The sequence below is a fragment of the Myotis nattereri genome, assembly GCF_964212035.1.
Source record: "Myotis nattereri genome assembly, chromosome: 14".
Taxonomy (NCBI): Eukaryota; Metazoa; Chordata; class Mammalia; order Chiroptera; family Vespertilionidae; genus Myotis; species Myotis nattereri.
Genome location: NC_138089.1, coordinates 33,338,573 through 33,352,605, shown reverse-complemented (window position 1 = coordinate 33,352,605; position 14,033 = coordinate 33,338,573). Strand labels below are relative to the sequence as shown.

The 14,033-nt window shown below is 37.6% G+C and overlaps 1 protein-coding gene across 1 annotated transcript in view; it reads right to left on the bottom strand.

The window, feature by feature from the left end:
- Positions 1–14,033, bottom strand: part of STAG1 (STAG1 cohesin complex component) — a 345,726-nt gene that overhangs the window by 74,889 nt on the left and 256,804 nt on the right. Inside the window, exons 14-15 of the mRNA XM_081106167.1 lie at positions 11,572–11,686; positions 6,001–6,118 (exon numbers count right to left, since the gene is read on the bottom strand). Of these exons, the coding sequence (XP_080962293.1) occupies positions 6,001–6,118; positions 11,572–11,686 (233 nt within the window). The remainder of the gene's footprint in view (positions 1–6,000; positions 6,119–11,571; positions 11,687–14,033) is intronic.

The window sequence follows — 14,033 nt, the reverse complement described above, 5'->3', positions numbered from 1 at the left end:
GCAAGGAATGCTAAAGGGACTGGTATAAAAAGAAGAAATAAAAAGCTCAGAAAGAAAACAGCCACACAAAAAAAGAAATGGCTACAAACAAGTACCTTTCAATAATAACTTTAAACGTAAACGGACTAAATGCTCCAACCAAAAGACATCGAGTGGCTTAATGGATAAAAAAACATGACCCATACACCTGCTGTCTACCAGATACCCACCTCATTAGAAGGGACTCACACAGACTGAAAGTGAAAGGATGGAAAAATATCTTTCAGGCAAATGGAAAGGAAAAAAAAGCTGGGGTAGCAATACTTATATCGGACAAAATAGACCTCAAAGTGAAGGCCATAACAAGAGATAAGGAAGGCCACTTCATAATACTAAAGGGATCAATACAACAAGAAGATATAAGCCTGGTAAACATATATGCACCCAATGCAGGAGCACCCAAATTCATAAAAAAACTCCTGGAAGATATCAAAGGAGAGATCGACAACAATACAATCATAGTAGGGGACTTTAATACACCACTGACAGCACTGGATAAGTCCTCTAGACAAACAATCAGCAAAGATATAGCAATCCTAAATGACTCACTAGATCAGATGGACTTAATAGACATCTTCAGAACACTTCACCCCAAAGCCGGGGAATATACATTCTACTCAAGTGCACATAAGACATATTCAAAAACAGACCATATGTTGGGTCACAAGCAAAGTATCCCCAAATTCAAGAAGATTGAAATCATAAAAAGCATCTTCGCAGAACACGATGGTATAATATTAGAAATAAACTACAATAAAAACAACCCAAAATACTCAAACACCTGGAAGCTGAATAGCATGCTATTAAATATTGATTGGGTTACCAATGAGATCAAAGAAGAAATTAAAAACATCCTGGAAACTAATGACAATGAAAACACAACAATCCAAAACCTATGGGACACAATGAAAGCAGTCCTGAGAGGGAAGTTTATAGCTCTACAGGCCTATCTCAAAAAACAAGAAAAAATGGTAGTAAATCAGCTAACTCTACAACTCAAAGAATTAGAAAGAGAGCAACAAGAAAACCCCCGAGTGAGCAGAAGGAAGGAGATAATAAAGATTAGAGCAGAAATAAATAACATAGAGACCAAAAAAATAATACAGAAAATCAATGAAACCAAGAGCTGGTTCTTCGAAAGGATAAACAAGATTGACAAACCTCTAGCCAGACTCACCAAGAAGCAAAGAGAGAGGACCCAAATAAACAAAATCAGAAATGAAAGAGGCGAAATAACAACAGACCCCACAGAAATACAAATGATTGTTAAAAAATACTATGGACAGCTCTACTCCAGCAAACTAGACAACCTGGAGGAAATGGACAAATTCCTAGAAAAATACAACATTCCAAAACTCAATCAGGAAGAATCTAAAAATCTCAACAGGCCAATAACTATGGAAGAAATTGAAGCAGTCATCAAAAAGCTTCCAGCAAACAAAAGCCCAGGACCAGACGGCTTCACAGGAGAGCTTTACCAAACATTCAAGGAAGAACTAAAACCTACCCTCCTCAGACTACTACAAAAAATTCAAGAGGAAGGAACACTTCCAAGCTCATTCTATGAAGCCAGAATCACCCTAATACCAAAACCAGGTAAAGACAACACAATGAAAGAGAATTACAGGCCAGTATCCCTCAGGAACATAGATGCCAAAATACTCAACAAAATCTTAGCAAATCGGATCCAGCAGTACATCAAGAAGATCATACACCATGACCAAGTAGGATTTATCCCAGGGATGCAAGGATGGTACAATATCCGCAAATCAATAAACGTGATACATCACATAAACAAATTGAAAGAAAAAAACCACATGGTCATATCAATTGATGCAGAAAAAGCATTTGACAAAATTCAACACCCATTTTTGATAAAAACTCTCAGTAAGGAGGGAGTAGAAGGATCATACCTCAACATAATAAAAGCCATATATGACAGGCCCACAGCCAACATCATACTCAATGGACAAAAACTAACACCATTTCCCCTAAGAACAGGAACAAGACAGGGATGCACCCTCTCACCACTCCTGTTCAATATAGTACTGGAAGTGTTAGCCATTGCAATTCGGCAAGAAGAAGAAATAAAAGGCATCCAAATTGGAAAAGAGGAAGTAAAACTGTCCTTATTTGCAGATGACATGATATTATACATACAAAACCTTAGAGACTCCATCAAAAAGCTACTAGACTTAATACATGAATTTGGCAATGTAGCAGGATACAAAATTAACCCCAAGAAATCTGAGGCATTTCTATACACCAATAGTGAACTTTCAGAAAGAGAGATTATAAAAACAATCCCGTTTACCATCGCACCAAAAAAATTAAGTTACCTAGGAATAAACTTAACTAAAGAGGTAAAAGACCTCTACTCAGAAAACTACAGGACGTTGAAAAAAGATATAGAGGAAGACATAAACAGATGGAAGAACATACCGTGTTCATGGATTGGTAGAATCAACATCATTAAAATGTCCATACTACCCAAAGCAATCTATAAATTCAACGCACTTCCCATTAAAATACCAACGGCATACTTCATAGATCTAGAACGAACTCTCCAAAAATTCATCTGGAATAAAAAAAGACCCCGAATAGCTGCAGCAATCCTGAAAAAGAACAAAGTAGGTGGGATCTCAATACCAGATATCAAGATGTATTACAAAGCCACTGTTCTCAAAACTGCCTGGTACTGGCACAAGAATAGGCATATAGATCAATGGAATAGAATAGAGAGCCCAGAAATCGGCCCGAACCAATATGCTCAATTAATATTTGACAAAGGAGGCAAGAACATACAATGGAGCCAAGATAGTCTCTTCAATAAATGGTGTTGGGAAAATTGGACAGATATATGCAAGAAAATGAAACTAGACCACCCACTTACACCATACACAAAAATAAACTCAAAATGGATAAAGGACTTAAATGTACGACAGGAAACCATAAAAATTCTAGAAGAATCCAAAGGCAACAAAATCTCAGACATATGCCGAAGCAATTTCTTCACTGATACAGCTTCTAGGGCACTTGAAACTAAAGAGAAAATGAACAAATGGGACTACATCAAAATAAAAAGCTTCTGCACAGCAAAAGAAACCATCAACAAAACAACGAGAAAACCCACTGTGTGGGAAAACATATTTGCCAATGTCATATCTGATAAGGGCCTAATCTCCAAAATTTATAGGGATCTCATACAACTTAACAAAAGGAAGATAAACAATCCAATCAAAAAATGGGCAAAGGACCTAAATAGACACCTTTCAAAAGAGGACATTCAGAAAGCCAAGAGACATATGAAAACATGCTCAAAGTCACTAATCATCCGAGAGATGCAAATCAAAAAAAAATGAGGTACCATCTTACACCTGTCAGAATGGCTATCATCAACAAATCAACAAACGACAAGTGCTGGAGAGGATGTGGAGAAAAAGGAACACTTGTGCACTGCTGGTGGGAACGCAGACTGGTGCAGCCACTATGGAAGACAGTATGGAGTTTCCTCAAAAAACTGAAAATGGAACTCCCATTTGACCCTGTGATCCCACTTCTAGGAATAGATCCCAAGAAACCAGAAATACCAATCAGAAAGGATATATGCACCCCTATGTTCATAGCAGCACAATTCACCGTAGCTAAGATCTGGAAACAGCCTAAGTGCCCATCAGTAGATGAATGGATTAGAAAACTGTGGTGCATCTACACGATGGAATACTATGCTGCTGTAAAAAGGAAGGAACTCTTACCATTTGCAACGGCATGGATGGAGCTGGAGAGCATTATGCTAAGTGAAATAAGCCAGTCAATGAAGGAAAAATACCACATGATCTCACTCATTCATGGATAATAGAGACCATTATAAACTTTTGAACAATAATAGATACAGAGGCAGAGCTGCCTCAAATAGACTGTCAAACTGCAGCGGGAAGGCCGGGGAGGATTGGGGGGCAGGAGGGAGGGGGGTAAGAGATCAACCAAAGGACTAGTATGCATTCATATAAGCATAACCAATGGACATAAGACACTAAGGGTTAGGGGAGGCAAGGGGACTGTCTAGGGCGGGGGGAAAAATGGACACATATGTAATACCCTTTGTAATACTTTAAGCAATAAAAAATAAATAAATAAATAAATAAATAAATAATTTAAAAAAAAGAGACTTGCAAAAATAGGAAAAAAAAAAAGGCTTGGAATCACAATAAAGAAGAAGCTCTAACCCAATTGATTTTATTAGAGAATATATTAAGATTAGTCAGAAATAGAATGAATGAGTGAACTTAGCAGGAATGTATACAGGTATAAAAGGAAAACACACAGAATATATGTTCATATTCCTGTGATCACAAATGTGAAAGAAATTCAGAGTACAGTTAAGTCTGACGTTGTAAGCATAAGGTTCTGTTAACTTAGTAATAGGACCACCTTCTTACCAAAGATATGGAGAAAATTGAGTATTAATAATCAGAGGTAAAGCCAAATGTACTATAACTTCCATCTTGAAAGAAAATCTGGGAAATGTCTGGGAAGGATTTGTGTTAGATTAAGAATGAGGTTATGAGGCAAATATTTTTAGTTTAAAAGAGGCAATTTGGGCCAGTTTACTGGAATGTATCTGGATATGATGCATACCAGTTGTTTCTCCCATTAAAATTTGTCAAAACCAGAGTAGATAATGCCAGTTACCATCACTACTAGGAAAGAAAATGGGGACTTAGCCAGAGTGGCTCAGTTGGTTGAGTGTCATCCTGTGCTCCGAAAGGTTGCTGGTTCAGTTCCCAGACAGGGCACATACCTGGTGATGGGGCACGTAAGAAGGCAAAGGATCAATGTTTCTCTCTGTCTCTCAGCATGTCCTCGGGTGAGGATTAAAATAAATAAGTAAATAAATAAAATGTATCACTTTTTTTTTTTTTTAAGAAAGAACACTGGGGAGATGGTCTCCTGGTGACCCATTTGGGTAGTTACTGCAGGAGATGGCTCATTGTGCTTTTACTTTATTATTTATTTATTTATTTATTTATTTATTTATTTATTTTCATTCTGCTTTTATATCCCAGAAGATTCTGAACCATATAGAACAACAGGGAAAGCAGAACAGAGAATAGTTTAATCACATTTAATCCTTACAACAATGTAAGATATATAGGGAAAATAATCTGTTACAAAGGTCAGAAAAAATGAGGACCTCAGTCACAAAGCATAGAGTTAAAAATCTGAATTTATTTACTTTAATTCTGAAGTCTATGTTCACTACAAGCCTCACTTACATCAAAGTATCATCTACATTGCAGGAATGTTGTATGAATTAAATGAAACAGCAGTTCTTTAGAGCACTATTGTGAGCTAGTTTGAAAAATAAACCATAAATAGAAAAATGCATTTCTAGTTCTGAGGAGTATAAATACTTTATTAAACATACATATCCACTTTGCTGTTCATGTTATTATGCAACATGTAATAAGATACATACTTCAGAACTTATCCTATAGCAATAATAACTCCCTACTTCTTGCATAGCTAGGTAAATGATTATTTTTTACTTTCTGATTTTAATAATTAAGAAAATATAACAAAGGGGTATGGTTCTAGTCTAAATTTTTTGTGTCAAAGGCTTTTCCAAGTTCACATACAAATATAGCAAAAAGATCCCCCTTTTTTTTTACAATATGTCAGTATCTTGTGTCTCAAATCAATACAATGAAAACTCATTTGAATATTACCAGACACATGGATTTTAAAAAACTTTTGTGGCATGGTAGCAATCTTAATCCAGAAAGGTGTTAAAAGCTATCGACACATCCTTACTTGTTACAGGGGACAAACTGTTCTTTTTGCAAAAAGACACACAGCATTCCTGCATACATTCATTTTTAAGATGTGGGCTATATAGGATGGTATTATTATTAATGGATACCATAACAATTTGTAAACCAACTTGTCATAATACTATACCTTCCTCTCCTTGAACAGGTTCTTCTAATAGCAACTCTGTCATACATTCCCAGTCTTTCAACAGTTCTTGAGAACTCTCCCACAAACTGTCCACCAAGTAGGCTGCATGTTCGTGCAACTAAAAACAACAAATCAAGTGTGACTGAAGAACATTTAATGAAGAAACTACTAATATTTGAGCTAATAAACCATTTTCTTCATAGTTAAAATGGCTTGTTCACAATGTTTCCAATGTATTCCACTATCAATGGAATGTATTATGTAGACTCAAATTAAAAAAAAAATTTATATAGTAGTAAATGACATCATTTATAGACAAGGAAAAAGAATATGATGAAGAGAATACCTGGAATTATAAACACTTTTCACTATTCTTGGATTGTCTCTTCTATTTTTAAAAATTTATTTATTAAAGGAAATCAATTACTTTCTCTGCGAATTGCATTTGAAACTTTGGTACCAGCCTAAATACTTACTTTATATCTTTGTCACCTTTGGTTAAGGTCAAAAGTTAAAGTTACTCCATCTTTCTTTTCTACTTTCATGTCCATTTAACTTAATGCACTCCACATTCCACTTCACCCTCCCCCCATTTTTGCTGTTCGTTACTTTTGACAATTTTCTTGATATGTACCCACAATAAACAAACACCAAGTTTCTCATCTAACACTTCATACCAAACTCTCTCCCACTTGTTAGCCATTAAACCATGAAGATTACTCCAATAAAGCTCTTCAGGGAATATAAGCAGAGAAGGTGTTTGCATTGTTCTTGTTTCTGCTACTTACAATTAACTTCTCCATCCTTGCATAAAAATTATTCCATCTTTGAGGCTCATATATCCAGCTAGACCACTTTGTAGATAAGTGTTTTCCAAGCGACAGATTGCAACCCATTCATTGTCTGTTAAACTAATTTAATGCATTGAGACCAAAGTTTCAAAAACTGGAACAAAGTAGAAGAGTACATAGCACACTGAAAGATAAGTACTATTTTATATAACTCTTATTTCAGTTATATGTGCTCGTACTTGGTTTTCTCATGAGTAATGTCCCCAAAATGTAGAGCTTTTTAGATCTACTGGTTGTCTATTTGATAGCTTGGCACATTTGGCATGAGTTGGTTTTCTTCCTCACATGCCAATTCCACTATTATTCTTAACTTCAATGTGCATTTTGATGATCAATTTAAAGTTCTGCTTCATTTGACCTTCACAATTCTATACTTCATTTCCACTGCATTTCAAATCTCACATTCTGGTTCTTTAAATGCCTCATGATACACACACACACACACACACACACACCCAGGTCTCCTGATTAGATGGCAGTGATGGGTGTACACTAGTATAACAGAATAAGAAAAGAGATTTTAACAAAGAATGTTTCTTGTGAAACATAGGAGATCATACAAGACAATTTTATGATCATGAATCAATTAGAAACACTTAAATATGATTTGCAATTGCTTATGCAGCTGACAAGAATGCCATAGAGGAGAACTAGGAAATATATTTTAATGTTCTTGTAACACTTTAGTAAACAACAGTAAAAACAGGATACAGTAATACCATCTAAAAATAAAGCAGCAATACATGTTACAAATTATAACTTCAAATAAAAAACAAAACTGCATAAAACTACTGTACTTATGCCTTTAATATATTAAAAAGAAAAAAAAAGTCTTTGGGCTTTCAGAGACCTAAAACATTTTCCTCAATTAATAATTAACCTAGATCATCCTATTCCCTAAACTTTTCAGCAAATAATTTAAATAGTATTTGCATGTCTCATCCATATCAATTTTTGAATCTGTTGTTACTATTAAAGTCAAATTTTCATACTGCACTGAATTGCTGCATAATACTTTGAATCCTGTTCCTCTAAATCCTAAGGAGGCTAAGGGTATAGTTTGAAATGGTTTATCACAAGAATGATATTTACTGAATATTTAATGTTTTATCTTAAATATTCACAATCGTTAAGTATTTTACCCACAACATATACTTGCTTTTAAAGAAAACAATGATTTAAACCCTTACTACAAAGTGTGGTTCCTTGACCAGAAGCATAAAAATCACCTAGGGGAGCTTGATAGAAATGCAGTACCTCAGACGCCACCCCAGAGCTACTGAATCAGAAATGGCATTTTAACAATACCCCAGGTAATTTGTATACATATTTAAAACACTGTTCTTAAACATATCCTTTACTCAAATGCAGCTCTCCAGCTAGCTTTGTTTCTGACTTTATTCTTGCTCTATTCAGAACCCAATTTACTTTAAACAAATTGTTAACTCCACTATTTTTCTGTTCCATTTTGCCCTAACCCCAACTCATTCAACTGACTCACTTATTTATCTGGAATTTTATTTTTCATATATGCTGACTGTCTCACTCTCTATTCCTACAGTTTCTCCGCACTTTCAAATTTGAGCAGTTAATAAAACCGTTTAAGTTTCTTTTCTTCCAAGACATTCCAACACAAACCAAAAATACTTTATCCAAAGTAAAATTAACACATTGCGTACCGCATAGAAATCTCTAAGACATATGCCAGGGACCGCACGTTTTTGGGCAAACTGCACATTATTTAAATCATCATAATGCACTTTAGGTGTTGTTTTTCAATAATTATAACATTTTTATTTACAAAAACAATTAAAGTTCCTAGTACTTTTTTAACGTATGTACTGTGTAAAACATTTTCCTCTATGAAGAGGGACCAAACAAAATTTACATAAGTATTTAGATTCGCTCCTTTTTCCATGGGCGTGAAAAACGAGAACACTCGTGAGTGGTCCTTAACAGATGGCGTGCGAAACACGAGAAAACTCCTGAGCGGTACGAAATCTGTTAAGAGTCCCAAATTTCTAGATTTTTTTCCACTTTCTTTACCACTCTATTCCCACTCATTTGTAAGCCAAGAAGCTTATTCAGTCAGGTGCTCTTTAGGTTTAGTTTGTCATTCCCCAGTGTCATAATAGTAATAGAAAATACAATTGTAATAACAAAAAGCATGTTAGTGCACAAATCAAAGTTCACCTGTGCAAACACATTGATAGATAATATATTATGAATATTAATTACAAAATTATTTGGGTAATATTGCTATTGAGCTTATAAAAGTAATATTACTCAAATATTTTTCTTTCTCATTAAATAATATAATTTCAAACAAGATAAAATAGTTTTAACCCTTGACAACTTTCACAAACTGTTTAAATAATTTAAAAATTACAGTAAAATACTCAAGAAAAACACAAAGCAACAATAAGTATGCAGTATTGCAATACTATAATAGTTTAAAAATAGTTTAAAATTTTTTCTATATTCAGTGTTGATCCACACCTGCATATCCTATCCTATCTAATAAAAGAGAAACATGGTAATTAGCATACGACTGCTACCCTTCCCATTGGCTAATAAGGGCAATATGCAAATTAACTGCCAGCCAAGATGGCGGCAGGCAGCCAGGCAGCTTAAAGTGAACATGAGGCTTGCTTGCTTCAGTGACAGAGGACTCCAACGTTCCCCGCCTGCCGCTGCCGGCCTCTGAGCTGCAACTCTAAGCAACTATGTTACAAATATAGAAGCTAAACAAAACCCCAGAAACCTGCTTTAGTCCGTCGGGCTTCAGCCAGCAGGATCGCAACATTGTTTCAAATACAGAAGGTAAACAAAGGCCAGAAACCTGCTTTCAGCAGCGGAGGCCTAAGAGCTGGAGCCAAGCCTCAAAGCTAAAGCTGGCCCAGAATAAAAAAAAAGAAAAAAGAAAAAAAGAAGCAGTTGGGAGCTTCAGTCACCCGCCAGCCTGAAAACAGCCCTCAGCCCCTCACCCAGACTGGCCAGGCACCCCAGTGGGGACCGCCACCCTGAAGGGTGTGTGACCAGCTGCAAACAGCCATCATCCCCTCATCCAGGCTGGCCAGGCACCCCAGTGGTGACCCCCACCCTGATCCAGGACACCCTTCAGGGCAAACCAGCCGGCCCCACCCATGCACCAGGCCTCTATTCTATATAGTAAAAGGGTAATATGCCTCCCAGCACCGGGATCAGCGGAGCCAAGAGGCCTCCTGGCACCGGGATCAGTGTGACAGGGGGCAGCGCCCAAACCCCCTGATCTCCCTGCGGCTCTGTGTGTGACAGGGGGTGGGGCCACAACCTCCCTACCCACCCTGCTCTGTGCGTGACAGGGGGCAGTGCCCCAACCCTCTGATTGGCCCTGCTCTGTGCATGACGGGGGGTGGCGCCACAACCTCCCGATCGACCCTGCCTTGAGTGTGACAGGGGGCGGTGCCCCAACCCCCCAATCGGCCCTACCCTGAGCGTGACTAGGGGTGGCATTGCAACCTCCTGATTGCCCTGCTCTGTGCATGACAGGGGGCGGCGCCCCAACTCCCCAATCAGTCCTGCTCTGAGCCCGACCAGGGGCTGCACCTAGGGATTGGGCCTGCCCTCTGCCACCTGGGAGTGGGCCTAAGCCAGCAGGTCATTATCTCCCGAGGTGTCCCAGACTGTGAGAGGGCACAGGCCGGGCTGAGGGACCTCCCTCCCCCCCCGAGTGCACAAATTTTTGTGCACTGGGCCTCTAGTCCTATATAATAAAAGCCTAATATGCTAAGTGTCCGACCATTCAACCAGTCACTATGACATGCACTGACCACCAGGGGGCAGATGATCCAACCAGTAGATTAGCTTGCTGCTGGGTTCTGGCAGATCACGACTGGGCGAGATGGGCCGAACACACCCTGGAGCCCTTCCACTGTCCTTCCCCGGCTGACCAGCCCTGATTGGCTCCATTGGGACTGAGTGAGATGGGCTGGACATGCCCTGGAGCCCTCCCGTGGTCCCTCCCCGGACCCAATTGTGCACTGGTGGGGTCCCTTGGCCTGACCTGCACCCTCTTGGGGGATGTTGAAGAGCCGGATTTGGCCCAATACCTGCAGGCCAGGCCGAGGGACCCCACCAGTGCACGAATCCGTGCACCGGGCCTCTAGGATACCCATAAAAGGTAGAGTACTGATTCCATAATCAGGCAATCTATGGAGGCAATTTGGGAAGAAACAGGCTTATTTTCATTTTATTGAAAAACATCGATTTGAGACAGTAGCGGGACTTGGGCCCAGGAATAAAAATAGTGGCCAGAAAGATAAAAAAAAAAAAAAAAAAAAAGTAAAAAGAAAAAAGAATCAGAATTTTCTCTCTTCTAACTGCTTACTTTTCTTACCCTGACATGGAAAATTCCACAAGCCCACCTTTTTAAAAAGTCTGTCTTTTCATGCAAACCCGCTTTGCCCCCAGCTTACAAAATCAGCCAAGCAGAGCCACTCCCCAATCGCCTTCATTCTCCCCACAGGCAGTTCAGAGGACCTTCCTTTCCTCTGTGCTGTCTCCTTTGTGCTCAAGCATATGCTTAATAAAATAGGTATGAAAATTACACTGTGGTTTCTCCTTCATTCTTGGGAACCCAAATTCTGGTACAAATTAACTATAAAAAATTTAATGACAATTATATTTAATTTGAATTCCAAAACAAACAAAAAACAAAATAGTTATGTTTAAAATTTACCTCACTTTCAAGAAAGAAAAGAACCAGCATCCTAATGAGATTCCCATTCGGACTGTTCCTTCCCCTCCTTTTTGCTAATGCTTCTTCTGCTTGTGGGTCATGTCTGCTAAACAGCCTGGTAATAAGTAACAAAACAAGAACATCACAAATTTATATAGATATAAATTTTAATCTTTTCCTTCACTGTACAAAAATTATTTTGGTGTGAATAAAAAAAATGCATATATATCAGAGATCAGGTTACTGATTTATTTCAACACAAGTATATAATTGACATTTTTATAGGTAAAAAAGAGGTTAGACCTGAACAGTTCATACAGTTCAACCATATATAAAGTGTAAAAGGAAGCTTTTTTACTGATGACTAATTAATGTTCAAATACTTATAAAAAATAGAAACTATTTTTTTCTTATATGAAAGATATATAGAGTATATAATTTTAAAGTTCTACTTCCTTAAATATTGATTTCAAAGTCAAGTAATTACAGCATTTAACCAAATGTTCCATCAATAATTTAAAAATGAATACTTTTAGTCATTACTTCTTGCATCCTTTTGTCCTTATTAGCCTATTACCTAAAAACAGTACTCAACTAGCTCAATAGTATTGAGTAAAATGACATAAACATTAAATTTATAAATATACCACTTAGCAACAAAACTTCTAAAATATGACAAAGAAATGACCCCAAAATTTTTATTTGCTAATAAGTTTTATTCTAACAAAATTTAAAGACTGCCAAAGGTGCCTTAATCCCAGGTATGGCTCCAGGTAAAAGGGATATAACAGTGAACAAAGACAAAACGGCTGCTTTCATTGAGCTCTCGCTCTGGTGGATAAAGATAAATAGGTAAATATATAGTTTTCTCAGTTGTTATAAGGAAAAATGAGGAACTAGGGAAGGGGATATGGAGTGTCCTAATTTAGATATGGACATCGCAATGGGCCTATTAGAGGACAGGCTAAATAACTGAAGAGAGAATAATTTCAGGGGAGCAAGAGGAAGCAGCAGCTTGTCTGGGTCTAACCCCCTGAACCTGTCTTCAAGGCCCCCTTGTTTCTGACTCCCAGTGAGTTAAAGCAGCCTCACCTAGCTCTTCTGTTGCTTCTTCCATCTAAACCCTTCCTTGTTTCAACAGTTCCAGCTTAAATAAACATACTCTCTCAAAGAAAAAAAATTTCATGTGTCATAAAAATAAATCAATCTCAAGTAGAAAATTAGTACAGAGAAGTTGAATATTTGGATAGGGGCGGAGATAGTTTATGGCAGGGGGAGAAGACTAGAGTATTATCTTGAAGTATATTGGCATAGCTATCATACTGGTTTAAAAGAAAGTTTTCCTTATTTGAGTGGCTTTCACTCAAATTAATGTTCCTCAAATTGAGGGGAACAAATGTACAAATTTGGATAATTGCATTTACTGTATATAAATATGAGGTACTAAGAAATTAGCTAATATTTAAAACATTAAAATGTAGAATTTTTGATGACATTAAGATATTCATTTCACATACATTTTACTATTTTTTTTTGGATACTTGGTTAAGCTCATAAAATAGACTACAAACAACCATGAGTGTATGCGCATGCATGCATTTTTAAAAAAACGTAATCATGGCCCTGGCCAGATGGCTCAGTTGGTTGGAGTGTTCTGTACACCAAAATGTTGTGGGTTCGATTCTTGGTCAGGGCACATGCCTAGGCAATCGATGGATACTTTCCTCTCTCTCTAAACCCCCCCCCCTAAAAAAAAAACAAACCCCAAACAATCAATCAATATATCCTCTGGAAGCCAAGAGACATATGAAAACATGCTCAAAGTCACTAATCATCCGAGAGATGCAAATCAAAACAACAATGAAGTACCATCTCACACCTGTCAGAATGGCTATCATCAACAAATCAACAAACGACAAGTGCTGGAGAGGATGTGGAGAAAAAGGAACACTTGTGCACTGCTGGTGGGAATGCAGACTGGTGCAGCCACTATGGAAGACAGTATGGAGTTTCCTCAAAAAGTTAAAAAAGGAACTCCCATTTGACCCAGTGATCCCACTTCTAGGAATATATCCCAAGAAACCAGAAACACCAATCAGAAAGGATATATGCATCCCTATGTTCATAGCAGCACAATTCACCATAGCTAAGATTTGGAAACAGCCTAAGTGTCCATCAGCTGATGAGTGGATTAGAAAACTGTGGTACCTCTACACAATGGAATACTATGCTGCTGTAAAAAAGAAGGAATTCTTACCATTTGCGACAGCATGGATGGAACTGGAGAGCATTATGCTAAGTGAAATAAGCCAGTCAATGAAGGAAAAATACCACATGATCTCACTCATTTATGGATAATAAAGACCATTATAAACTGATGAACAAAAATAGATACAGAGGCAGAGCATTATTGAACAGACTGTCAAACTAAAGCAGGAAGGCCGGGGAGGGTTGGGGGCGCG